At 40.1% G+C, this 27,904-nt stretch overlaps 1 protein-coding gene across 15 annotated transcripts in view; it reads right to left on the reverse strand.

Annotated features, from left to right (window-relative positions):
* The window catches only part of sox6 (SRY-box transcription factor 6), a 163,827-nt gene that overhangs the window by 87,056 nt on the left and 48,867 nt on the right, over positions 1 to 27,904 (reverse strand). For 8 of the 15 annotated variants that reach the window (XM_051115000.1, XM_051114999.1, XM_051115008.1 and 5 more), the window contains 2 exons: positions 20,245 to 20,491; positions 16,133 to 16,343 (listed from right to left, as the gene is read on the reverse strand). In XM_051115000.1, the coding sequence (XP_050970957.1) occupies positions 16,133 to 16,343; positions 20,245 to 20,491 (458 nt within the window). Of the gene's footprint in view, positions 1 to 16,132; positions 16,344 to 20,244; positions 20,492 to 26,708; positions 27,147 to 27,904 lie in introns of those variants that run through there. The other 7 variants (XM_051115009.1, XM_051115004.1, XM_051114996.1 and 4 more) reach the window with 6 other exon arrangements.

Raw genomic sequence — 27,904 nt, forward strand, 5'->3', positions numbered from 1 at the left:
TGAAAACAATAGCTCTTATCTGTATCCTTTCGCATTTTCCCAAGGTTCCCCCATCTCAACAGACGGCTTAGCCCCTGCCACATCGGACCCCTTGCCCGTCCCACTGATATGACATAGCCCAGGCACTAGGGAGAAGGCTTGGAGGACAACCCACTGATCTAAAACCTCCTGGGATCTAATTCTAAGAGACGAGAAGACAATGAAGAGAGAAACAGAGAGACTTGTGTCTCAGAGTGGGTGTTGACTTAGCGTCACCCATCCGCACACTCGGGAGAGCATCCCTGTCAAAACACCAGGATTAGAAGGAAGCACACTCGGGCAGAAATCCTTTTTCTGGCCTGATAAAGCCAAAGCCCCCAGTCTATGAAAGTGCCATTATAGTTGTAAAGTCAGAGAAACTTACTGATCTCAGTGCAGGAAACGGGCATGTGATGTAACCACCTTCCAGTGCCTCCTTGACATACTAATGGTTGATCTACACCTGGCCCCTGCGTATTTAACCACTCATCTACAATCTGATCTCAACGACTCGGTTTGCTGCCAGAGATATCTTGCTCTTCTTCACAAAGCAGCTCAATTAAGACACCTACAGCAAAGATCCGCTGACAAGATTACGCCGATGGTCTTAAACAGATGAAAAGGAAAAGCAGCAGTGCTCATAAATCTCAGCAAAGATTTAGCAATTGTGTTGAGTGTAAATAGTTTTTATCACCAGATGGAATACAGAGCCAAAACTGCATGTCGTACAGAAACCATAACAGTGGAACAGTAAAACGCAGGTAGAATTTGGCTCTTACCTGCAATAATATAAAATAATAAAGATATATATTAAAAAGTTTAATTTTACAATATTTTACTATTCAAATTCTATTTTTTTTTTATTAAAATAAAATACATATAATAAATACATTCATAATAAATATGATAAACAAATACATAAATACATGTTACTTTAAAAAAAAAGTTTGGGGTCAGTAAGATTTTAATTTAATTTAATTTTTTTTTAATTTAAGAAATTATTACTATTCAGCAACGGTTTTTAAAATTGATTAAAAAAAAATGTCAGTAAAGACCCTTACGTTGTAACAAAGAAAAATGTCGATATATTAACCTTTAAAAAAATTAAGTATTATGGTTTACACAAAAAATATTAAGGAGTAAATATTAAGCAGTAAAACTATATTGTAACTATAACAGTAAAAGTATATTGTGATCTGTAAGTTTGCAATATTTCAATAATTTGATATATTGCACAGCCCTAGAAAGTGGCCTAAAGACTGCATTTATTTCTCTAGTCTAAACTCCGTCAAACATTCAAGCTAAATGAATGTAATGTAGTTATGTAGAAACCTACTTCAGTTACTGTCATTAATGACCTCCACGGCTGTGTGTGTGAAATGAAGCTGTGTCATGCCCCTAAAGATGAAGTTGTGCTGAGCAGAGAGGGTGTACCCCCATCCCGACGAGTCCTGCCCTGTGGCAGACAAGCCAGAACATCTGCCAGCACCCCCAGGTCTCACACCGCCACTGTAATCCCCACCACAGGAAGCTGCTCTTCCCCCAATCAATCCTTACACTTGAGAAACGAGAGAGAGAGAGCGAGAGCGAGACTCTCTCCCGAAACACTCCACTTCACAGTACACACATCATTACAGCTGTCCTCAGTGAACTGCCCTATTGTCCCTGCGCTGTCTATTGTCAGTTGTCCACTGAATACTACAACCTTAATCTGACTTTAAATGAAGTGTAGCTACAGTACATTACGCTTCTTCCTCTCAATAAACCATCACTATTGTGCTCAGAATCTTCTCTCAGAGGAAGGAGGAGACAAACCTCCCCCTTTGGTCCAGCACATGAGCGCTCCTCAGGGAAAAACCGGGAATTACCAAATCAATGATCAACTGACAATGACGATATAAATTTCCCAGGGTTTCTTCTGAACGCACCCTCTAACGATGAAGCCGAGGAACCGTTCCCAGTCCGAATGGAAAGAGAGAGAGACAGAAGGAAAGAGGAAGAAGGCCCAAGCGAGGAAGAGGTATTATGGTTCCACTTGAAGCCACCCAGGTTGAAGGGCGCTCTCACTGCAAGTGTCGCAGTTAGGTTAATAATTATCCTCTAAGCACTCTCATTTCTAATAATGTTATGAGAGAAAAGGCTTGAACGAAGAAGGGAAGTAGTCAAGCAGTCAAGGTCAAGAGAATATTGAGAGTTTTGTGCAATTTAGAAGGGAAAACAAGTTATTCCAAGCATTCTCCTTGGCTCCCGTTGGAAAAACACTGTCCCCCCTTCTAAAATCGCATCTCGAGGCTTCTCTCTCACTGGATTTGTTTCATACAATAGAGATGCTGCAGTCAATAGCAAACCAAAGACGCACTCTTTCTCTTCCTATTTCCCTCCAGCTCCTTAGAAAAACAAACTGGAGTCACAAGCTATGCACACACGCGCACACGCCAACGCAAGCGTGCACGGAACACTGAGGGAAAATCTTCTGAATGTCTTAATCACAGAGCCACTAAAACAAGACTCCATCATCACACAAAATAAGAGTATAATAATTACAAGAGGCAGACAGGAAAGTGAAACGGCATAAGAAAACATGTTTTGTCGTTCCCGTCGTTAGTTCCAGAGACAACAGCTGTTAGCTGGGGCGGCGGCGGCGAATGCTCCTGAAGTCTCCATAATCACGCCGTTATTGAAGTGAGGACAAAAAAGGGCACTAATTGCAAGGGAGCAATCTAAACGTAATAGGTTACACACCCAGGCGACGGCGCACAATGCTAACAGCTAAAAAGAAGAGTCGGGTTGAAAAAAAAAAAAAAAAAACATGCGCGCACACACACACACGCATAAAAATCACGACAGAGAGAAAACACGCACGCACACGCGCACAACACTGTATAACAGTAGCGTTTCCCTCATTTTCTGCCAATTACCTTCTTTCCCTGTCAACAGTTTTAATAACCTCGATCATTTCCACAAGCCCCTTTTTTCTTTTTTGCATGTGTTTTTTGCTTCGGTTAAATAATTTCGGTTCTTTAATATGCAAATGCACCCATTGGCATGCATGGGTGAAGAGGCTTCAGCTCCTTGAGATGTGTCAGTATATTGTCGAGCACCTGCACCTCGGGGGAAGGCTTGATTTAATTGACACCTAATACTATTCATTATTCCACTTAGTGAGCATCTCTGCTAGTCACCTGTAGGCTGCTCGAACACCGCGCTGCCATTTCCTCCTGTCGACAGCTGCCGTAAATAGACTGACTAACCTTAGTCCTTTATTTCCTGTTGGCATCATTAGTTACGTACTACTTCTGCTACTAATAATAATATTTAAAACAACAGCAATTATAATGAAAATATTAATGATAAATATTGCAGCTTTAAATAATAGTTTCAAAATATTCACAGTAAAAATTTGACAGTTTGGGAGGCTTGATTGTGCTATTAAAAAATGCATTAAAAATAGAGCACGACTGTAGTGTCATTTTCTTTATTTGGCAGACCCGAGGTGCTAATCTCAACGCTGACCCCATCGTCCCGGCAATCGTACGATTCCTGACCTATCTAAACAGGACACGTGTCTATCAAGCACATATGAATTAACCACTCCCGAGAGGCTTCACCTCTTGAGCGGGGCAGCACATGACCTCTCCTTCAATCCATTTTACTGCAGGACTCGGCACTAATCAGGGTTGAATTATTAAAGTGAGCGGCCGTCGATGATCAATTCACGCTGGCCAGGCCTTCCACGACAGGGTACTTCTTCAGCACTAATGACACAAGAGAAATTCCATCGGACAATGAAAGACGTACAGGGAAATAGATCATGCTGATTAGTAACGTGAATGGGAGAGATAAAGTTGAAATATGTGAAACAGAAGAAATAAAGAGTTCAAGTTCAATCAAAGCTGTGGATAAAAACTATTTTCGTGGCATGTTTGCCGCGGGGAGACGCTCTGCCAGGAACCTTCACCCTTTAGAAGGAGAGGGATTCTGGGCACCGAACACAAGAAGAAAACTGAATAATAAATGTCGGTGAAGACAGCAAGACGCTAGCAGAGGGTCAGCATCTTCTGAAGACTTGGGCAGCCGATTAAAACACACCCCTGGAGCCTCCCTTCTCTGACAGGAGGAGGAGAACGAGACAAAATTAAAGCAAAGTTGAAAGAGAGATTTCTAGAGAGAGAAGTACAACTCAAGCATCCTACAGATTGAGAAGAGGAGGGAGATATTAGGAGGGAGGAAAGGGCGGGGGGGCCCAAGATGGGGTTGGGGGGGGGGGGGGAATCCAATCAGAACTTAGTGTGGAGAGATCAGGAGCCAAGATAAGCCCATACTCCGAGCCCCCAAAACTGCAATCTCCTCTTAAGCTGGAGAGTGGCAGCTGGCAGAACAGCTGGTGAATAGGATTAATGTCAGAAGAATGAAATAAAACTCAACATATGTCCGAGCCTGAGGTGTTGGGACTGCGCGTGATTGTGCCCCGATGGATGCCATGTGTGCAGCTGGAAGGAGCTGCGCCGGAGCTCGGCTGCGCTGCCTTCCCCACAAGGTCACTTTTAAGAAAACTAGGACCATTTAATGCTTGGATAGCAAAATGAACTTTCTCTCCCCTGTCCTCTTTAGCCTCCTCTCAGGCTGAGCGAGCCCTCAGAGGCGGCCCACCCCGACTGCTCCGCTCCTGCCTGCTGCTGCTGCTCATTACGGTTTACTCGCAACAAGAAACATCTTCAGCAAACATGGACAGAAAAAACTTCATTCAGCCAAAGAACTCGAAGAACTTAAAATCCAACCCTTCCAAAACAAAGATCAAATTTCTATTTAGTCATTTGAGAGGGTCTGCTAAAAATAATAATAATAATAAAGTTGGAGCATACTGAAGAAAAAATATTTCTTTTTCTTTATGGGCTGAAAAATTAGAAACATTTTCTCAGAACTGTCTCTCATTTAATATATACACTTTATATGAAAAATAAACTGTCATATTTAATAACTTAGCCTTTTTGTGTTCCATCTTGTCCCTTGTCTATTGTGTAGATCTTTTTATTTTATTTGTATAAGTGTATTTGTTTTCTAATCTGCAACCAAAATAAATTCCTCATCCAGTTCTGTAACATCAAGTGTTGGGACTTTGTGCATCAAACTATCGTTAATATAAAAATAAACAAAAAATATAAATGTGACCCTGGAACACAAAACCATCATAAGGGTCAGTTGAGATTTATACATCATCTGAAGCTGAATAATTAAGCTTTCCACTAATGGTTTGTTAGGACAGGACAATATTTGGCTGAGATACAACTATTTGAAAATCTGGAATCTGTGGGTGTAAAAAAAAAAAAAAAAAAACTCTAAATATTGAGAAAATCGCCTTTAAAGTTGTCCAAATTAAGTTCTTGCACATTACTAATCAAAAATCAAGTTTTGATATATTTACGGTAGGGAATTTACAAAATATCTTAATAGAACATGATCTTACTTAATATCCTAATGATTTTTGGCATAAAAGAAAAGTTGATCATTTTAGCATATACAGTGTATTTTTGGATACACCCGTGCTACTTAAGACTGGTTTTGGTGGTCCAGGGTCACAAATACACAAAGGCTGCATCTTACGAAATCATCTTGAAACACTGCTGACAGGATTGAGCGCATGTACAAAATAAGAACAGATATGCAGATTTAATCTTAATTTATAAATTCCATTTCATGTCGGTAATCATTAGCGCCCACATACTGTAATAAATTATAATAATTTCACACAAGAATTAAATTACCGGGTACCTTGCAGAGGAGCCATTTTTATGCTGGCTACCCTGCAATCTAACTGTCAGATATAAACCCTTCTGCTAATCAATGCTTCAAAACATTCACTTTTATTCATCTACGTTGAATTAATAAAAACGTGTGAATAATGTCGCTTACTGTGATCATTTCGGCTCAGAGTGATTTAGTAAATTAACGGGTGCTGGGGACAAAAAGAAACTGATAGGATCCACATGAATAGATTAAAATTTGCTGTGAAGCCAACTGTCTTGAGTCGTCACCGAAACTTTATTTCATCTTAAATGCCGGCGCAACTTGGACGTGCTTGAGGGGTTCTACCCACAATATAACGTGGCCTCAAAAAGATGATGTGCTGGTAACATTAAAATAGAAGACATTTCAAGCATAAAAAACGTTATGGCTCAGTTTATACGCTCAAATTGAATTAAAGTAATTGACAGAGTGCTTCGTTTCTTGAAGCCTTAATGTTTAATGTTTGAGAAAAATATTAAAACCGCTTTAAAATTGATGATCTTTAGTGAACTAGGTATGTGCTAAAACGTGTTTTACAGCCACAAGCAAACTGTTTTACAGTAATAAACAGTGCTGTATGAAAGCATTAAAAAGTGCAAGTTAAAAGGAGGCATCTTCGTTCTTTGTAAAACTCACTTGACTAATTAAGGAAGCATATTTTCCACCGCTGCCACTGACATTCTCCGCTTTTATGAGGCAACAATTAAAAATGTTTATGGTCCCGTGCAGCGCACTCTGTTTACCAGCATGTCAGAGTTCAGCGCTCGCGCACACGGGCCCAAAAGGTCACTATTTTTAGCCGCCGACCTCCGTTCTCTCGCACACACGCTATCGTGTAACTGCACACTCTCACTACTTCACAGACCACCAGTGACTGGCGGGTTCAGCCCACACAGCTGCACGCAGGAACACAATCCGCCTGTGGAGTACCAGTGAACAATACAGACACAATCTATCTACTTCTGCCCATTATCAGCAGCAGGACACAGTGAGAAGTATGCGAATTTTTAAGTGGATGAAATAGTTTCTTTGTCTCTTGATATCCGAGCAAGCATAATGAGAGGTTGTGACGACACGGCGCAGTAACCATAATACTTCAAAAGGTTAAGAATTTCAATTCTTTGCAAGTATGCTTGCCGTCTACAGCTAACACGCTCAATGTACCATTGTTTCCTGCATGGTTCTGCAACAATGGCCACCGTATTTTCTTTCAAATCGACCCGTTTCTTTTTCTCTCTGCCGTGGGGTCGTATCAACCGCAACACGCTGTGAGAGCACGGAAAACGCTGCTGTTTCACATGGAGCTAAGCTCATTTCTTCATCACCTCTCAAGAATGGAAAAAAGAAAGTGTGTGTGAGACGGAGAGACACAAAAAAACACGTATATGGAGGAAAATATACACCATGCAACGTCAGACCCAGACCACTGTGGAGAAGGCCTCCTCAGGCAGGGCACTCTGGGAAATTAAAGGAGTGGGAAAAGTGTGCCGCACTACCCAAATCGCAAATTGCAGTAGATGGAATTTTACAAAAAAGAAGGGAAAAAAAAATCTTTTCCCACCCCGCTAAAACCATTAATTAGAATTAAAACTCATAACTTTAAGCTATCATTGGAACTTCATGACATGTAATGGATGACAGGGTCCTAAAACGTATTAACCACTCGACCTACACAGACTTAAAATTATATGGGGGCCACTCCCAATGAGAGATGGCGTTCAGCGAATAATTACAATGATCCGAGCCGCAGCGTTCGCCGAGCTATAAAACATGTTTCTATCTGTTTTTTCTGACATCCCATCTCATCCCATGGCACCTTATTGAACAAAGAGAGAGCAAGAAAGAGAAAGACACAAGGAGACGGATGAGTCGTAAATGTCTACCACTCAGAAAAATATCGGTTGGATGTGTATTGTTCATCTTTTAATTCATCCAAACTAAAAAAGGAATAAATAATAATAATAAATGTTTCTTGTCCATAAAATGAATGTCAAATGTGACCCTGGACCACAAAACCAGTCATAAGTAGCACAGGTATATTTGTAGCAATAGCCAAAAATACATTGTATGAGTCAAAATTATCGATTTTTCTTTTATGTCAAAATTATTAGGATATTAAGTAAAGACATTTTGTAAATTTCCCACCATAAATATATTAAAACTTTTTTTTAAAATTTTTGATTAGTAAATGCATTGCTAAGTACTTTTAGACAACTTTAAAGGTGATTTTTTTTGCACCCTCAGGTTCCAGATGTTTTAAATAGTTGTATCTCTGACAAATATGTGACCCTGGACCACAAAACCAGTCTTAAGTCGCTGGGGTATATTTGTAGCAATAACCAAAAAATACATTGTATGGGCCAAAATTTTCTTTTATGCTTTTATAAGTAAATATCATGTTCCATGTTCAAATTCCTACTGTAAATATATCAAAACTTAATTTTTGATTAGTAATATGCATTGCTAAGAACTTCATTTGGACAACTTTAAAGGTGATTTTCTCAATATTTTGATTTTTTTGCACCCTCAAATTCCATATATTGAAATAGTTGTATCTCAGCCAAATATTGTTCTATCCTAACAAACCATACATCAATGGAAAGCTTATTTATTTAAAAAATGGACCCGTTTTGTGGTCCTGGGTCACAACTATCCAAAACAGCACTGGCCCGCACTGATGTGCAGATAAAATGAAGTCATACAGGTTTGGAATTACATAAGGGTGAATAAATGATAGAATTATTTTTCTGTTGGAGTAGAAAAACAAGGTACGTGTGTGTACAGGAGGGCTTGTGATAGCTGTTGTGTCTGTGAATTTCAAGAAGGGTGGCGGTATTAGCAACCAGATGGAGCTGACGTAGCTGGGTCTTATAAAACAAGTCTTGCTATGTGGCCTGAAATCATTAGCTGGGCGCACCGGCCCGTCTGTGGCTACGGTGTGAGTTACATTGACACTATTTTGATCCTAGTCAGATGACACCAGCTCTTTTGTCCAGTTATGTGCAGTCAATGCCTGGGAACTGAGCACGAGGCGGGTGGTGATCTCACACTCATATAGCGTAAATGCACACACGCTTTACAGGTTAAGTCCAGCTCATCTCGTTCTGACCGCTTTTAATCTACATAAAGGGTCCTGCGCTTTCCACCGGCAGCGTTCAGCTGTGCAGTGACAGATTTAAGGCTAATTAATGGGGTGGTCCGCTTTTCTCAGGCATCAGCATTTTGCTTTTCTCACTGTGCTAATCCAAATACCAAGAGGGGAACATAAAGATGCTTGCTCATTAAAACCACTCCATTCCAGTACTGCTTTACACATATACCACTATTCCAACACCGCTGTTAAACAAGAGCAGGACTCAACGCTGTCCTTGTCAACACTGTTACTTAGGACAACACTCAGAACATTCATCTTACTCTATTACAGTGGCCCCAAAAATAGTTTTGTACAATTTAGCCACATCCAAATTCAAAATATGAATGCCACTTCATTAAAAAACAGGAGGTTTATATATGTTTTTATGATCCTTTTTTAAACCTTTCTTTTCAAATGATAAAACAGCACACATATTGTGTTCAAAATTAAGACCTTTACATTTACATCCTTCTGGTTAATTAAAAAGACATACTTGCAAAAAAACACAAATAAAAAATAAATAAATACAATATTTGTTTGCAGATGCCATTTGGATGTAAATGTATTATCTAATGCAATGACACTTTTAGATATATCATCTAGATATTTTTTGAGTCCATTGTATTTAAGGATTATATTAATTAAAAAATAAATAAAAAAATGCAAATAATAAGTATTCTGAATGTTGTCTCTAATAAAATAAAATAAAAAAACTAATTAAAATAAAATAAAACAAAATAAAATAAAATAATAATCCAAAACAAAAGTTTTTGTGTACATAATATACGTGTGTACTGTGTATATTTACTATGTATATATACATACATGCATGAATTTCACAAAATTTTAATGTTTATATATACAACTAAATTTGGTGTGAAAGTAATTCGTCTTTTAATCTCATACATTTATCTTATTTTATTTTTTTAAATATGCCTGTTAAGATTGTTACACTGAGTGACATTTGAGTAGGTGTCTTCTGTAAATTAGGGAAAAATGTATATATATTTTTTTTAATTTATTTATTTAATTTTATTTCATATATATATATATATATATATATATATATATATATATATGTGTGTGTGTTGTCTTTATAATAATATATTTAGGTATTTAGTTTTTTTAAACATGTGCACACTTACGTGCCAAGGTATATTAATGTGATGTTTACCGTACTTTAAAGGTATATGAAGTGCAGCGTAAGAAGGTCTCATTCACGGCTGAGGAGACGTACCTATGGTGTGAGAGGGGGGACAAATGGAGCTCTGTTCAGGAGTCCTGGCTGCGATTTGTCTCCCCGAAACACCCGTTTCCTCCTATCAGGAGAGCCCCAGCTCAATGACAGAGACCGGCACAATGGAAGCGTTGTGCTTGGTCCCACACAAGAGGGACAGAGTCAACAGCTGAGCTCGAGAGAGAAGATGGCTCCTGGAATGCTCCGCAGCAGTTGCTACTGTTGACTAATGGGAATCTGAGAAGAGGGAAGGTGATATGGACGCAGAGAATGGCACAGTGAGGCAGAAGCAGCTGCTTGTTTTGTCATCTGAAAGAGGAGCACTCTATTTGGAGCCTGGACAGAGTTTTGGAGGTCTGCACTAAGCAGTCAGGAGGGGAACGATTTGTCCCTCCCGTCACACACTCCTCTGGGAAGCGTGTTTGTATTATGGATGTTTGATATGAAGCATACAGGCTGCGGAGGGTTTTGAACAGAGCTGCCAGAGTCTGTTTGTATCAGTCTATCTTCCTTTTTTTTGGTGCTGAAGGCTTGTCAGTAGCACAGCTTTCTCTCTGAGGGGAAAGACAGGAGGAGTAGGAGCTATCATTTTTGTCAAAGTCCAGAGAGTGGCAGAATGCCCGCAACATAAAAAAAAAAAAAAAAATCTATTTAACGTCTGCCTCGCAGGGTGACAAGAGAGTTGACTGGCAAGGAGCGGAGAGCAGGGAGACGAGCTTTTGATCATGTGTCCTAACAAGCCATTCCAGCTCATGTCTGCTCAACCCCAGCAGATTTACATTACCTATTCAAACAAAAGTGATGGGCCAGATCTTGCTTTTTACTGAGCTACCAACTCACCCGCACACGAGCTTACCTGCCAACTCTTGAGATCCACACATCACTCTGAAGAGTAACTAACATATTTTGACGTGTACAAGAACACTTGGATTAATCAAATCCATACGCTTTCATTCAGACAAGCGGCTCGGTTGAAGGTAGACGGAAGTGTGCAGGAGGCGAGAAAACTTCCAACGACTGATGTTTGGCCCAGCATACTCTGCCCGAGGGACTGGTGGACTGACATAACAGAGCGACGGAACGTCCCGTTTGAAGCATGCTTCCAGATCTCAGGTTTGGTCCAAACACTAGCCAAAAAATTAAAAAGGTCGACCTCATTGAGTATGCACCAAGTCCAGGGCCAGTGCCACGTATCATTACAACAAAGACGGTTATTAATTAGGCGGAATAGAAATCAAAAGTAGATGACAGGACAGCCGGAGAGCCGGAGAGCAAAGCTAGCCCCTCTGCTATTTCAACAAGAACCCTTTCAAGAGGGTCATAAAAATGCAACCGAAATGGCATGCGGTAAAACAGCTTTCTGCACTCAATTCTCCCGCTGCCCAAACCCATCAATCTCCCGATCTCGATGGGGAAAAGACACATGCTGCCTTGAGATATTGGGCTGGATGTTGAAGAAAAGAGGAAAAAAGGACAGATTTCAGTTAGAAATGTATAAATATAGGGAAGGGGGGCAGGTTCCTAACAAATGCCTTTGCAAACATACTTCAACAGGGGAATGAGTGCCTCAAAGGAGATTTTTAGGACAGATAGCCCCCATAGAGCAGATCAGGAAGGTAACACACACACACACACACACACACACACAGCTGTTATTCAAATGCACACCGGTGCTCACCTGCTGCTGAAATGGCTAAGGTCCGCAGGGCGGGGGGGCTCTGGAAATATCCCCCTGCCCTAGAGATCAGGCTTTACGTGGGATGGAGGCAATGAAGAATCTGCCCCCCTGCTAAACTCATTAACTCTGACTCAATACACAAAGCTCCAGGTGTATAGAGCCATTCGCTAACCTCGCCTCTCCTCTGCCCCCTCAGAGGTCTCAGGGTTACCACCCCAGAGAAAGCCCTCATCCACGCCACATTAGCAACTGTTCCTGTTGTCACCCGGGTCACTCCTGCCGGCATAATTCACTCGCTTTCAGAAAGTGCCTTTTCTCCACCTGTTGGCTCTGACATGTTTCTAAACGCGTCTAACAACCTTGCCCTTTCACTTTTACATGGAAAAATAGGTGCAAGGGTGCTCAGGGTTGAGCAACTGTGCGGGGACGCTGACACGAGAAACTCAGTAAGAGCACGTTTCAATGCTTTTATGAGAGAGTTTGTCTTTTATGAGGAATATGGAAACATTATATAATAAATTATCCTGGCAAACAGGCATTTTTTTTTAATAAATAAGTAAAACACATAATTTAAAACTGATTTAGTGTGTGGTCTCTTTAGTCGAAGCAGTGCACACTGACTAGGCATCACAGAGGAGTGACATGCTGCGTGGATGGTCTATTTTTCAGCCACCAAACTGAACCCCTGCCACCAAACTGCCGGCAAAATGCTGGCATTCAGATGAACAGGGCTCTAAGCGTGGATTAGCAGCTAACAAGCTATTACCAGCAGCCATGGCCAATCCTGCCAATACAAGACTGCTGACTAAGTTGGCAGAGCCATTGGTTCACTGGTGCCCAAACTAGAGCAGTAGGCAGCATGCCTTCTTGACTAGGTACGGATGCTTCTTTCTAGATCTTTCCCATGCTGTGGGAATGTGGGCATGCAAAAAGAAATCTTGGGATGCACCAATATTCAAATTTGTTTACTACAGATAGGCCAATTATTATTATTAAAAAATAAATGGTCATAAAAATAAAAGCGTTATGCAACTCGGTGAGAGAGAATGGGCCTTGTTTAAGCATGCTGCTCAATGTACAAATCAGATATTGGAGCGCTAAACTGCAAACAAATCAATTCAAGGTTGAATAAGGGTGAGTGTAGTTCATCCAAATAGAGGTCAACGAATCACCCCACTAAAAAAGGAGTGTTCATAAAAGCTCCGGAAGAATCCCACATAACTGCAACAATGAAAACAACCTACCGAGTGAAGGATTCATATATCAAAGTTCATTACTTAAGTACATTTCATAAAAAGGACCATAATTGCTTGTGAATCCCAGACAAGGTCACCTTGAATCTTTATAATGGACACTAATTTTTCCTCTTGTCCTGTTTATTTTACTTTCTTTTTATTTAGATTTTTCCCCCCTCTATAATTAGGCATTTTAAACTATCAGCATGCACCGGAGAGCTCTCCATAAATAATGTTTTACAATACCAGTTACAGAAAAATCCCAAGACCTCCTCGGTGGATGAGGTGGTTTGTGTAGCGCTTTTACAGCGAAGGTGACTATTCAGCTTAATGCAGTCCTCTAGGCAGGATATTTTCATTCATTAGAGCGGTCACAAGCACTTAAGGCACTTTAAGGATTGTTAGTGAGAGGAGAGATGGAGATGACAGTCCAGTTTCACTGACTTGCGGTACGGTTCTAATAGGTCTGATTGAATTTGAGAGCGGTTGACTCTTAGGGCCCTGGTGCACATTCAATTAAGTGTGTGTATGAAATACAGTGTGCTCCTATATGAATGCATCCTTTCAAGCATGTCCAAATATATGGCTACTCGACTGAAATCAAAAGACACTGTTTTACCCATCCAAGATGTTCATGCCTTTCTTTCTTCAGTCATAAAGAAATTATGTTTTTTTAAAGAAAACATTTCAGGAATTGTCTCCATGTAGTGGACTTCAATGGTGCCCGCAAGCTTGAACGTCCAAAATGCAGTTTATGATTCCAGCCGAGTAATAAGGGTCTTTTCTAGTGAAACAATATGTCATTTTCTAAAAAAAATAAAAATGTATATACTTTTTTACCTCAAACGTTCTGGAAGCGAACTTCTCCTTTAAGCCAGTTAGCTGAGCAAGCTATGAAAGGTTACAGTTGTTCCCTTAATAAGAGCGATATTTTTAGCTCATCCATTCTTTGCTTCTCACAACATAACGACGTGCTTTGTCGTTAAGACAACACATGGCTCTCTCAATTGCTTTCGGAGTCACGCAAGGGGTTAATCCTGACATTTGAGGTACTGCGGGCTTGAAGATTCCCCTTACAGCTGTACCAAACTGAGACGTCCTCAAGGACGCAGAACCGCTCCATTCCAGCATCTTACCGCTAACGTATTGAACTCTGCATGCCTCTCGTCTCTCTCGAGCTCAGGAACTAATTTCTGTGCAACGGGGGAGATTGTGGCGTGAGGCGTGGAGGCATGAGGTCGGCTCTGTCTCCATTATTAAGGGCAGATTAACACAGCTGTACACTAGAAGTGAAGCACCCTCTCCTGTCTGCACTAAACATACGGGCCTTCAGGATTACGAGCTGCACTTGACCATTTAAATTACTGCAGCAACCGGCCATACCAGCTGGGGCTCATTAGCATAGCACCCTAATACACAGAGGGCTGAGAGCACATCTTAAAAAACACCCTACTAGAAACAACAGGAGGAACTTAGGAGGACATAAGCCCTTCACACTATCTTTGCTTACCATTAAACTTGAGAGGTGAGAAAAAAAGAGGGAGGAAAAAAAACCATCAAAAGATGATTTTTGATTTATTTTATTTTTTTCAGTTAAATGCAAGCCACTTTAAGTGGTATTTCCAAAACTGCATTTTGTTTAATACAGCAGCTTAATTGACAGACAGGCAAATTATAGGTGGAAATATTTTTAGAGAAAAAAAATCTTAAATCAGTTCACAGAAATTTAGATTGCTGTTAAATTATTTCATCGCACCGCCCCACAAAATGAAGCTCCTTTATGATAATGGATGGCCTGTCATGATTTTCTATATCAATTATGAATATGAAAATATTCATGACTGACAGCCCCTCACTCAGATTTATTTAATTTGTCCTATTTTCTTATTCAAAATATTTCTCTAACCCTTGGCGATAATGAAACCGACCATAAACAAATACGATTAAATTAATATGAAGACCTTCACAGAACGGAAGAGAGAGAGAGGGAAAAAAAAAAACTATGTGAGGAAAAATACTTTTAACTGAATTATGGCCTAATTTATTCCTCTGATCAAGTGTTCGGGCTAAGAGCTCCCCAGATGCTTAAATGAGACTAGTATCTCCCCAAGGAGCAATACTGTCTAAGTGTGAGTGTGTGTGAGAGTGTGTGTGTGTGTAATATTTGATTGTATAGGTTTCTGCTTTACACTAATTACGAGGAGAGGAACGGTTTCAGCAACTCTTTCCAGTATTTGCTTTTCGGTCGTTCTCCCAGAGGACTCGCTCCACTGCGGCATGATCTGCGTCAAACTATTCATTAAAATTATTTACAAATAAATAAAACAAAATAAGAAATTTTATCAATTAACTACATTCTCCTTTCAGCCACAGGACTGGAGTTTTACAGTACTTTCACGAAGCAGCTTGCTGTAGAAGCACAGCTTTAATGTGCCCAAAAGCATAAATCCTTCATATAACAAAATTCTAACGCTATACATATGTATTTCATATCATTTTATATCACTGAAATTTAATTGCCAAATCCTTGGATACTTCTGGGCCCTAAACACATGGAGGAAAAAAGTCTTCTTGGAGCTATTTGAGTTGGTCTGTAGATGAATTTTGCGGCATGAATGCTGTCGTCTGTACTGAAGAATAAAAAGGTAATGTTCCTGGCGTCAGGTCGTGGCGTGTGTTTTATGGTCTGAGAGTTTGGTTTGGCATCGCCCGGAGACCACACTTAAGCTGAGGGGTAGTGCCACCCACTCTTTGTCACACTGGACTCAGTTCAGAACAAACTGGAAAACATAGCCACGTCAGTCCTCCCAGGTTAAAAGACTGCATGTGTGTGCGTGCGTACGGCGGGAGAAAAGAGATGGATTATGGCGAATGAGAAAGAATACAGAGTTATACAGAAGCAGAGACGGCGAACGAGGAAAACAGAGCGACTGAGGAGATCGATGCACGCCAACAAACGCTTCTCGCTAAGAGGAAAAGAACGTTTGCTCACATACACATAAATTCCTATATCTGGACACACACAAACATGCTGAAACCTTCCATACCGTCTTGCTCTGTCTTTGTCATCTCCTCTAGTTTCTTCTGTTTCAGTGTGTCCACCACATCGGCCAGGCTTCCTTTGCGGCGCTCTGGCGTTCCGAAGGCTGAACTGCTCAGCAGGTCGCCGCGCTCCCTGGCCCCCTCCTCTGGCTTGTGTGGAGAGGTAGAGTTATTCCGGAAGGAGTATAAGGAACATACTTTATTGCTGTCCGATTCCTGCAGGAGAACACAAAGGAGTTTTACTTTATGTTAAAACAGACATTAAACTGTCAGAGTATGAGCAATTTAATCACATTTAAAAACTGTTTTAAAAATCGAAAATAAAGCGCTAAAGACATACCATTTGTATTAGAGAAAGTGAGTTTAGGATACATGATTACAGAGCAGATAAATGGTGTTTAACAACTCTTTTCTCTTTACAATTGTCATCGCTGTAATTGCTTTGCAAAGGTTACGAGTGCGTGTTTGAGCCGAGCTCGAGCGCGGTGTAATTTGTTGGTTCTCGAGCGGGTGGCTGTTCTTCGCGGAACCCTCCAGGCCATCGTAAATCTGGCCCCTGTCTCAAGCTGCTGTTGTTTTGCGGTCCCACCTGTGTGTGGTTTAGTGGTTAACTGGGCTTCTGTCTGCAGCTGATAGTTCAGTGTTCCCCGAGCGAGTACACAGAGAGGGAAAACAGAACGAAAGGGAGAAGCGATCTGTTTGTCTGATCCTACACAGAGCCCAGTAACTCTACAACACTACTGAGTGATTGTAAAAATAAAGTGCAAAAGCACATTAGTGAGTGGAGAGGGAGTCCTGACAGAGAAGGGTTTGGCATAGGATTGCTCCATCAGTGAGAGGAAAAACTGGCAGGTGTATGTTTTGGAGAGCAGGGCACAGACGGGCATTAGGGCAGTGTGATTATGTGGCAGCCACACATGGAATGAGATCCCACAAATCAGCTGGCAGAGACTGGAGGTTCTGCTAACATAAGCAGGATGTCAAATTTACAGACAAGATCCTTGAATCTCTCAATTGTTTTGTACAACTAAAGTAAAAGAAGACTTAAGTTTTTAAAGTCTGCCAAAGTCAGAGACATTAATATGCACCCAAACATATTCTATCTAAAGCTGCAAAACGATTAGTTGCGATTAATCGATTTAAAATAAAAGTTTGTTTACATACCATATGTGTGTGTACTGTGTATATTTATTACGTATATATATAAAAAACACACACATATATCTATATATTAGGGCTGTCAAATAATTAATCGTGATTAATCGCATACAAACTAAACGTTTGAGTTTGCCTAATATATGTGTGTCTACTGTGGAATTATTATGTATATATAATTACAAACACATTCATGTATATATTTAAGAAATATTTACAAGTATATGAATTTGTTTGAATTTTTTATATAATTTATAATATATACAAATAAAAAAATATCTTGTACATAACATATTTCTTAGAAATATATACAGTAACTTGTGTGCATTTTTATATACATAATAATACACACATAGCGCACACACATTTAGTAGGCAAACTTCTATTTTGTATGCGATTAATCATTTGACACCCCTACTATATATTTAAAAATATTTGTATGTATCATATGTATTTGTATGTAAATACTTGTATACAATATATATTACATATAGATATTTTACATAAAAATCTAACATTTTTCCTTAATATATACACATGTCTGTGTGCGTATTTAAATATAGACAGTACACACACATATGTAAACATAAAGTTTTATTTTGAATTGATTAATCATGACTAATCGTTTTGCAGCTGTAATTCAATCAAATTCTTCAATGACCACAATTTGTCAAATTCTTCCTAACTTTTTTCTTTTTTTTATAGGAATTTATAAGATTTTTTTTTTTTTCAGCAAGGATGGATTAAAGTGACAGGAAAGATGATTTGAAAAGATTTCTATTTTTAAAAATTCTGTATTATTTCTGAAAGGTCATGTGACACTAAATACTTATTAACGGCTGCTTAAAATTCAGCTTGCAATGACAGAAATAAAGTTAATTAAAAAATATTTTTAAACAGAAAAAAGTTATTTGTTGAAATTGTATTAACATAGTAATAACACAGAAAAAAACATTAAAAAACCTTACTAACCCCAAACGTTTGAAGTCATATTGTGAGATATAAAGTCAGAGTTTTTCTGAGGCAGAAATTGCCCCCCATAGTAACATCTAAAACAAACTGATATCTAAATTAAACATAACTGGCAAATTCATTAAGTCTCCTGATCTTAAAAATAACTGAGCAATAAGATTTTCTGCTGGGCACACAAATATCATAATGCTTTTAGACAGGCATCACTGAGATTACCTGGAACACCAACAGCAGAGACCATTATCACTCTATTATACACTCAATACACATTTTATTTCATGGTCTCTACATTTATATTGACATACCAGATCGTAATGCATGACTCAATACACTAAGAGTTTGCACATACTTCACATTACATTTACAGTCAATTTTATCCAAAGTAAAGTGAAGTATTCATCAGCTGAGAGTTAAAGCAAACTACAACTCCACTGAAGTGAAAACCCTCACTCAACAACAGGATGTCCTGCTCCTGTGAAGACAAGCGTGCGCGAATGCATCGCTCACTGCAAATCAAACACAAGCAGCTGCTCTTGAACATCAAATGAGCACAATTAACTTTTCATATGCTTTCCCTCATTATATCAAGAGGAAACCGAGAGATCATCTCCCGCATATCCAACCACAGCAGAGCGGTAACAATTCTTTGAAACGCCTTTCTAATTACACCAATCACAAAAGCTCTCTGTAATCCAATTTAGAAATCAGCACCACCTGAGCAGTGCTAAAGCCTTCTGCATTTACTTGTGAAGACTTTTATTGTATAATGTTATATTAGATTAATAATGATTACATTTACAACTTTCCATTAGAGGAATAAAAACAGACAAAGAAGAGGCATCAGATAGTTTGGTCTGAGAAAACATAGAATCAGACTGAATTTGATCAGAAATGTTCAAAGTTCATACTGAAATCTTTTGACTTTTGATATCCGTGCACATCTGAGAACAAATAAAGACACTGTGAAGATGTCTTCTAAATTACAGTAGTGGAGAAAAATTCTCCATTTGACCTCCATTTAATCTGATTGCTGTCTTGGAGAAATATTTGAGATTTTAAAGAAATCCAATTTGTGCATCTGTCCCTTGGGTGCAAAAGTGCATCCTGCTGTCCCTCACATATATTTAGTGTCACATGGTGTCACCAGTGGAATGCAAACTCCTTGCAATTTAGATAAAGAAAAGGCAAAAAGCCTCTTATGACAGCAGAATTTTTAGGCTAATTAAAGTGGGTTTTGGCGTCCGGATGCTGCCGGGCCAGGGGAGTCCAGACCTCAGGGGCTAGTCGGAGTCACCTAGCTCTGGGCCAGCAGCAGCAGCAGCAGAGGGAGGGTTTATGGAGAATTCCCTTTTACAAGCATCGAACAATAAGTGGCTGTCAGTCTCCCGTCTGGGCTCTATGCCTCACGGTCTAGAGAGACCACCACGGAGGAGGGGGGCGGCTCCCTCAACTCCCTCGAATTCCCACTCCCAGTCCCGCTTTCTCATTGTCCCTTTATTTATAGATTCATAAAATCGCTCTGACGTGAAATGCAATTCAATACGTTGTTCTCCTGCACTTTTACAGTGTGAGGGATCTCCAGGCACTTGTGGGGGACTTAAACTTCAAAGCTGAGTCCTTGGCAAATCGCAAAGTCTTAAGTCTTCATTCAAAAGTTTTCCAGAGAGGCCTGCTCTGTTCTAGCTGTGTCCTTGGGTTGAGGATTCCTCTCTGCAGGAGTGTGTGTGTGTTTGTTTTGAGAGAATAGATGTGGGATAAGTCAGGAGGTTTACACCATGTTGTGTTAATGTCGTAAGATTGTGTCACAAATGGAAAATATCCGTAGTGTTCTAGACAAATCATCTCGACCAGACGGTTCTCACTCTTTCAATCCTGCCAAATATCTTTAATAATGCAATCTTTCATCTACACCTCATTAGAAAGTTAAAAACACCCATAGCCTGTGTTAGCACACGTAAATGAGCTATGAAATGCTGGCAGTAGCACTCACCATGCGCTGCTGGGCCGACATCAGGCTGTCCCAGTCGGATTCGGGCGGCACGCTGCTGCTGATTGGCTGGAGCTCCTCCGGGGGAGGTTTGTTGTGGAGCAGATTGTGCAGGGGCAGCTGAGGGGCAACTAGTGACTCCGTGTTCTCCTCTTTCTCCCAGGACATGCGCTCCTGATTCACTCCATCCTCGCCTCCGTCAGGGGTCGAGGCGAATGGAGAGGTGGCTTGCTTGGAAGACATGATTCTGCTGAGAGAGGAGAAGAGGAAACACGTTTGTCACAAAACATTCCAATGGAACAACTTCATTCCGAATGAACAGTCTTGAATATGTCAGACAGGAAATGCTGGAGCTGGGCTTTCATTCTGTATGAGTGCCCTCGCATCACATATATATGAACTTGGCTGCAGTTCTGAGCTTCCGCACCACATCTAACCCCACGATTGGACCGGTATCAGAGCTGGGGAGATCCTATCAATGGCTCTGAGCTCGGTGTGGGAGAAACTGCGTGCACTGGGGTCCCTCTTAATCCTTTGTTTAATGTAAATGGACGTGCTGAGCTACGGCTGGAGAGCTGCCTGAGGCAGGCCCGATCCCCCCGCCCCGCGCCTGATTACCGCGCTAAGAGGGTTACCATACCATATAACACGCTCTCATTAAAGCGCTAACCCTGCCACCAACCACAAAAAGAGCGGTGACGCTGAGACGCTGACACTTAACGGGATTTTGATCATTACATTCATACTGAGTCTATAAATGTGCCATTTTCCTTAGTTTGGTTGTGATTGTGCTTTTCTGCTTTTGCAATTATACATAAGGATTAATTCGAGTAGGCTGCTGTGACAGATGGGACGTAACTTTGCAAAGATTTATACTGAATTTCCAAATCATAAAATAGGGTTGGTAAATTCATTTGTTTCAAACAACAGTCATCATGTCATATATCGTAAAACTCAACCAAGCTTCTTTTATCTGCGCCAGCAAGCTCAAATTTTTAGTGCTAGAGTGTTTCTCTAGGGAAAAAAAAATGAAATAAACTAAATGAAATAAACTAAACCAAATAAAACCAAATAACACCAAAAATAAAATAATAAAATAAAATAAAATAATAAACCAAATAAAAACAAAATAAAATAAAATAAAATAAAAATAAAAAACAAATAAAAACAAAACAAAATAAAAAGAGAATACAATACAATAAAATAAAAAATTAAATTAAATTAAATAAAGCAAATAAAAGCAAAATAAAATAAAAAAAAACAAATAAAACCAAAATAAAGTAAAAATAGAATAAAATAATAAAATAAAATAAACCAAATAAAACAAAAATAGAATAAAATAAAATAATTAAATTAAATAAACCAAATACAACCCAAATAAAATAGAATAAAAATAAAATAATTAAATAAAATAAAAAAACAAATAAAACCAAAATAAAATAAAATATGAAATAAAATAATAAAACCAAGATAAAATAAACATTGGATGAAATAAACTAAAATAAGATAAAAAAAATTAAAATAGAATAAAATAAAATAAACCAAATAAAACCAAAATTAATTCAAATAAAATAATAAACCAAATGAAATAAAATAATAAAATAAAATAAATCAACAATTCACTTGTGATTTTATAACAATTCATGAAATTATTCTACAACTACTGCTAAGGATAAACTTAACTTGCTAATCGAATTAAGCTTTAAATACTTAATCAAAAGGCAGCAACTGATATTGTGAGTTGAAAATCAGCCAAGACACAACTTTCCTACCGGCCTTTAAATTGCCTGCTCTGAGACAGTAATTTACACTAGACAGCCAGTGCTCATAACATCATGAACAATGACATATACGTGACCGTCTGCTGACCACAGGGTTGCAGACTCATTGTTTTGAGGCTGAAACGTCCAGAATCTATGAGAGGCTCGGCAGAGACGGCCAAAACGCCGCCGCTAGCCACATTAGCTTGGACAAAGGGCATGGGCGTTCTAGGTCACAGGCTGCAGGTGAGCTAATGTCCTTCCACTGCCCACTGAGACTGAGGGGAGATGAGAGAGAGGCAGGATGGGTAATGAAGGCAGCCCAAGGTGCCTCCAGAACTCCATCTCCCAGCCCTGCCAAGTTTTTCAGCATGTGGCTCATCGTGGGACGAAAACAAATTTGACACCGGGAGAGATTATTTTAACACCAAACTGTGAGTTAATCTGTTCACGTGCGTGCGGCGGCCGTGCACTTCGGCGCATGAGGGATGTGTGGGTTGCAACGGGCTGTCAGGCCCAATTGCTCTCAGGCCCTTTAAAGTATGACTACTTCATTTGAAGACGTGCCATCAATTTGCACACATGGCTGAGCACTTAAGCCTCACACTTTCAATATGAATTGTTTAATGCAGTTCAGTAAGTGAGCTTTCGAAAAACTAAAACGACTCGAGCTGCTATTGTCTCCTATTAAGAATTTTGTTATGCTTACAGAAATAACACAAACACATCCGCAAAGTCTTAGATGAGCTCTGCGGCAGCCAACAGAAGTGGACAATGGAAGTCAATGGAAGTTAATCAAGCGGGATACCGCAGCTGTGCAAACAAGCTAAGTCTGTTAGTTAGCGCAGAGGAAGGCACCGGAGACCCAGACCGCTCCGCGCCCCTATTTTCTTTAGCGAGACCGAGGCCTCAATTTTAATCAGCCAATAAATTGTTTCCTGTAATTATATCAAACAGAAAGTGATCTCTCAAATTGTAGAGCGTTAATTGAAAATCAAATTTAAGAGCAAAGTTCAGTGGCGCACGCGGAAGGGGCGAGTGCTTACGAAAGACAGAGTGATTCTGCTTCTATTTTTTATTCATGGATCCAAAGAGCCGGAGCTTCCAGCGCAACAACCCCCACCTTCACGAGCGAAACAAAGCACTTCTTTTGTATTACACAGTAAATCAAGTGGTATTATTTTACCTCTAAAATATTCAGTCTCTCAGGCCTTCCCCTCCAGTCTCCAGCCATCAGTCAAACTGCTGAGGCATGATAGCGAGAGAGAAAGAGAGAGAGAGAGGCTGACTCCATCCTCCCGTAACATGTGTCTACAGCAATTTTACTCGAAAACGCAACAGATCTGAGCCAGGGCCCCGTAACAGTATTTGTCAGTTGGAGTTAATAATTCATTAGGAGAGCTGGGAGGGCAGCTCAGCCCATGAGTGCTTGGTTCATGAGTTTTGCCCCCGATCCCTCCCAACCATAACAGCACCCCACTCACATCCACCCGGCTAATCTGCACCCACGGCTGAGAATGGAACAATGTGGCTGCCGTTTAGCTGGAATAAAGGCCCGATTTCGAGATGGATTTTTCCTTTAAGCACACTTCAAAATCGTTTAATTCTTCCCTACGAGCCATAAAACAAAAAGCCGCTTCACTTCTACAGTACGTGGCGTTTGACGGAGGAGGGGAAATAGCCTTGACGCCGTCGTATTTCATCGAATTAAACGCTGCTTTACACTCACGGAACAGTCGGCCGAGCCACCGCAGCGCTTCCCTTTATTCTTATTAATAATTCAATCTGTTTCTCCAGTAAATAAGTCCGATCCGTTGGCCTTTGTGCATATTAAGCAGAGAATATATCAGCTAAGCCAGAGCGGCCTCATATGAATTCCTGTCAGCCCTCTCCCGCTCAGGCCTGATTACACAATAACAATGGACGGCTAACAAACCAAACCAATCAATAAGTGTAGGGCAGCACAGCTTGTCTTTTGGCAGGCCGAGGGAGAGAGAAAGGCCCCATATATAGCTGACAATATTGCGATACGTTTATGAGGATTAGGAGTTAAGTTCTCGGCATGAGTTCTCATGTAGCCTGGAATGCTTCGACTCATGAATTGTTGCCACTGCTAACGTTTCATCACGCACTGACCTCTGTTTAATTGGTTAGTGGCATTAGAAGACACCCCGCGCTGGTGTTCCTCAGGGGGTCTCATGACTGGGGGCCATGTGTCTTGGGATATCCGCTTTCGCCCCGCTCAATCGTTAGAAGCCCCCCGCTCCTCTGTCTCTGCCGTGTCTTTCTGTTGCCCTTTTATAGACAATGGCGATAAGTAACTCTTGAGCTACGGTGTCACTGTTGCTCCCTTCCCCTCGGTCACCCCACACCCCCTCAAAACCACAGGCCTTCGCAGACCCCCTAAATCACCAGCCACTCCTGAAAGGAAATATTAGAAGGCCGCTTTTTTGCTCCGGCACCACCACCCAGACCTATATGAAGAGAAATAATCAAATAAAAGAGGGTAAAACAAGAGGGCCATTGTTCAATGGGCTAACGATGGGTGAGCAGAAAAATGGCAAAAGCTGCTTTATGACAGGGCTTCAAGTTTCCACGGGTAACGGCACACACAGACACACACACGCACGTTCGCACGACCGAGCGCACATGTGTATCAACATACACATGCTTGAGCATACGCACGCACTTTCAAAATACAGGCTAATAAGGAACGTAAAAGTAGGATGGAGAAAGTTGTAGCAATGCTATTAAAAACTTTTCAAATGACAGTTTAAAGGGCTAATCATAAATCTGAAACAGGACACTCCAATGCAGTTATTCAAAGTGTAACAGGAAGCACTTGTGTCTGAAAGGAAATCTGTAAAACATACAAAAGAAACAAGCAACTGTGTATTGTGTAGTATTTCTGTGGCAAATATGTAACCATGAACCACAAAATCAGTCATAAGCAGCACAGGTATATTTGTAGCAATAGCAAACAATACAATGTATGTTCTTTTATGCCAAAAATCATTAGGATATTAAGTAAAGATCATGTTCCAAGACAAGATATTTTGTAAGTTTTCTACCGTACATATATCAAAACTTACAAAGGTGATTTGTATTTTTTTTGCACCCTCAGATAACAGATTTTCAAATAGTTGTATCTCAGCCAAATATTGTCCAAACCATACATCAATGTAAAGCGTAATTATTCAGTTTTCAGATTATGAATAAATCTCAATTTTTATCAAAATCAAAATCAAAATCAAAACTGACCCTTAAGGTTTTGTGGTCCAGGGTCACATATGCAACACAAACACTAACAAAACAAGTAAAAAAATAAAACCGCTATTCAAAACGGTAAATACACCCTGACAAAATCATTTCTGAATACTGATGGTTTAGGCTCGGCATTTTTGAACAACAGCAGCTGCTGGTGAGCGTTCAGTTACGCAATGTATAGTTACTGCTACTTATTTTCAAACAACAGCGCACTGTTAAACATAAAATGAATATAATACTCTCACTCGTTATTACTAAACATGACTGTAGAGACTTCTGTCAAGAATTACACACACAGACTGGCGTCCCACAGAGAGTGACAACAGGAGTGTGAGACATACAGTGGCAAGAGTTTGCATAAGTGTCTTTGTGTGAGCGTCTCTCCGACAGCAATTCACACAGGTGACGGCACAGACTCTCAAGGTCTTCACCTCCTATAATCAACCCTCTGTCACCTGTGAAACCTGGGCTGGAAAATTATCATCCCTGCTGTAGCTGTTTAGCACCTTCAAATTATCACCTTCCATTGTACCTGAGCAGTCTACCCATCCATGAACAATCACCTGAGACAGAAGGAAAGAACGCTGTCTCTCAGAACTAGGGCTTTGAACTAGAAGTTGTAATATCAACAGAAAACAATCTATATTGATATCTTTTTTATGCCAGTTAGTCATTTATTTGTAAGCAAATAAATAAAAGAAATAAAATTATTACTTCATTAAAAAACATAGAATTTATTTAACAAATAATTAAATAAAAAATCATTATAAATATAAATAATACTAACAGAAATATAATAATAATAACAATAATAATAATTATTATTATTATTGAAGAAATAATGAACAGGAGTATAGCACACTTACAGATAGTATTACTAAGGCACTTCTAATGGTCTGAGAAATACATTTTGAAAATCCATCAAACAAGCAAGCAAATAAATAAATTAATAAAATTAAATACTACTATTAAATACTAAATGTGTGTAAAAAGTAAAAATAAATAAATATTTTTAGAAGGAGGAGTAGAAGAAATAAATGAGAATAAAATATAATTTAATGATTGTGGCACACATAGATAGTGATACTAAGACACCTCTAAACATCCTGAGAAAAACCTTCACTTTTAAAAGCCATCAAAACTGTTTAAATTGTAGTCCATAAATGTTAACCTCACAACCGTTCCACACATTACTTTCCACTGTTGCTCCGCTCCATATCCAACACTTTAAATACAACACACAGTCAATTTACAAGAACACCAGGTCAGTATTTTCTAAAAGTGCATTCTAGACATCAGGCAAAGCCTGGGTAAGGATTATGCAAAGAAAACTAAGAGAACTGTGAAAAAAAAAATCGTAGCTCAAACACCCTGTCACTGTCCTCACTGTGAATGTGAGATATGTGTGTGAATGAGTGTGTATCAGGTGTGTACACTCACATACTGTCCCCCTCAGCCTGTTTGGCCGCTCCTGTCCTTCTCTGTTCTTCACACACCACTTCAGAGCTGGATGGCATAACACTTCCTTAAATTCTGATACACACAAACACACACAAAAACACTCGAGCACAGACAGGCCGTTCGATCCCAGCCACGGCACGTCTTGTCAGAACACATCCGACGCCACGCTGAACGAAGCACGCTCACACACATGAACGGAGCCACCGGCAGAGCAGCTGTTAAGCTCCTCCGCTCACACACACACCGAGCGTCTCCCTCGCACGCGTGTCTCTTTCAGTCCCAGTACGGCCGGAGACGATTCTGAGACACAAGAAAAGCAGCTCGCCGGCTCTCTCCGTCCCTCGCTCGGGGCCTTACGGGGCGACCGTTCCCAAAGTGCCTGGTGTCAGTGCTGCAGTTAAGCAAACTTTACAGCCAGTGAAGCCATCAAGCAACACAGCCTATTTGCTGAGCAACAGTGGAGCTTTGTGGTTTCCCTCACAGTTGACAGTAAGTTATGAGCCCTTTGTGAGCGCAGGGGAAGGAAAACAGAGATCGGAATTTGGCAGGAAAATATAATACAGAATTCTCCTGTCTGTGGAACCTGGATTTTTTTTTTGTACTTTCTGTTTCTTTCTGTCTCTCTCTCTCTTTTCCTCTCTCCCTTACTCTCTCTGTCCCTCCCGTTTTTTTTTGAGGAAACAATCAAGCATTGTTGGAGGAAAGAAAAGCAACTCTGACAGATGAAATATAGTGGGGGCCCCTTTTTGGAAAAACAGTAAACAAAGCACCATTCAGGGACAGGTCCTCTCTGTCATTTATAAAGATACTTTTCTTCAGAGCGGCTGACTTTATAGCAAAGGAGTCAACAAATCGAGTGTAAAATCTCCCACAGTCCACTGTGACGAGGACAGAAGACAGAATGAAGTGAGAATGCTAAAGATAGACAGAGGGGTGTATGTTGCTCAGTTTCACAATATACATATTAGACAAGATGGAGGGTAATATAGACAGGGAAAAGGTTAAAAATGGGGGGTGAAGGAGACACAAAAGTGACTAGCCAAAAAACTTTTTTCAGACTGGCCAAAAACGGGGACAATGGCTAATTATGAGGGAGTAATTTTGCCGCCAGAGGACTGGAGAGAATGAATGGACGCATGAAAGGCTGAGGGCTATTCAAGCCTGTGTCAGCGAGA

The sequence above is a fragment of the Labeo rohita genome, chromosome 7 (assembly GCF_022985175.1).
Source record: "Labeo rohita strain BAU-BD-2019 chromosome 7, IGBB_LRoh.1.0, whole genome shotgun sequence".
Lineage (NCBI taxonomy): Eukaryota > Metazoa > Chordata > Actinopteri > Cypriniformes > Cyprinidae > Labeo > Labeo rohita.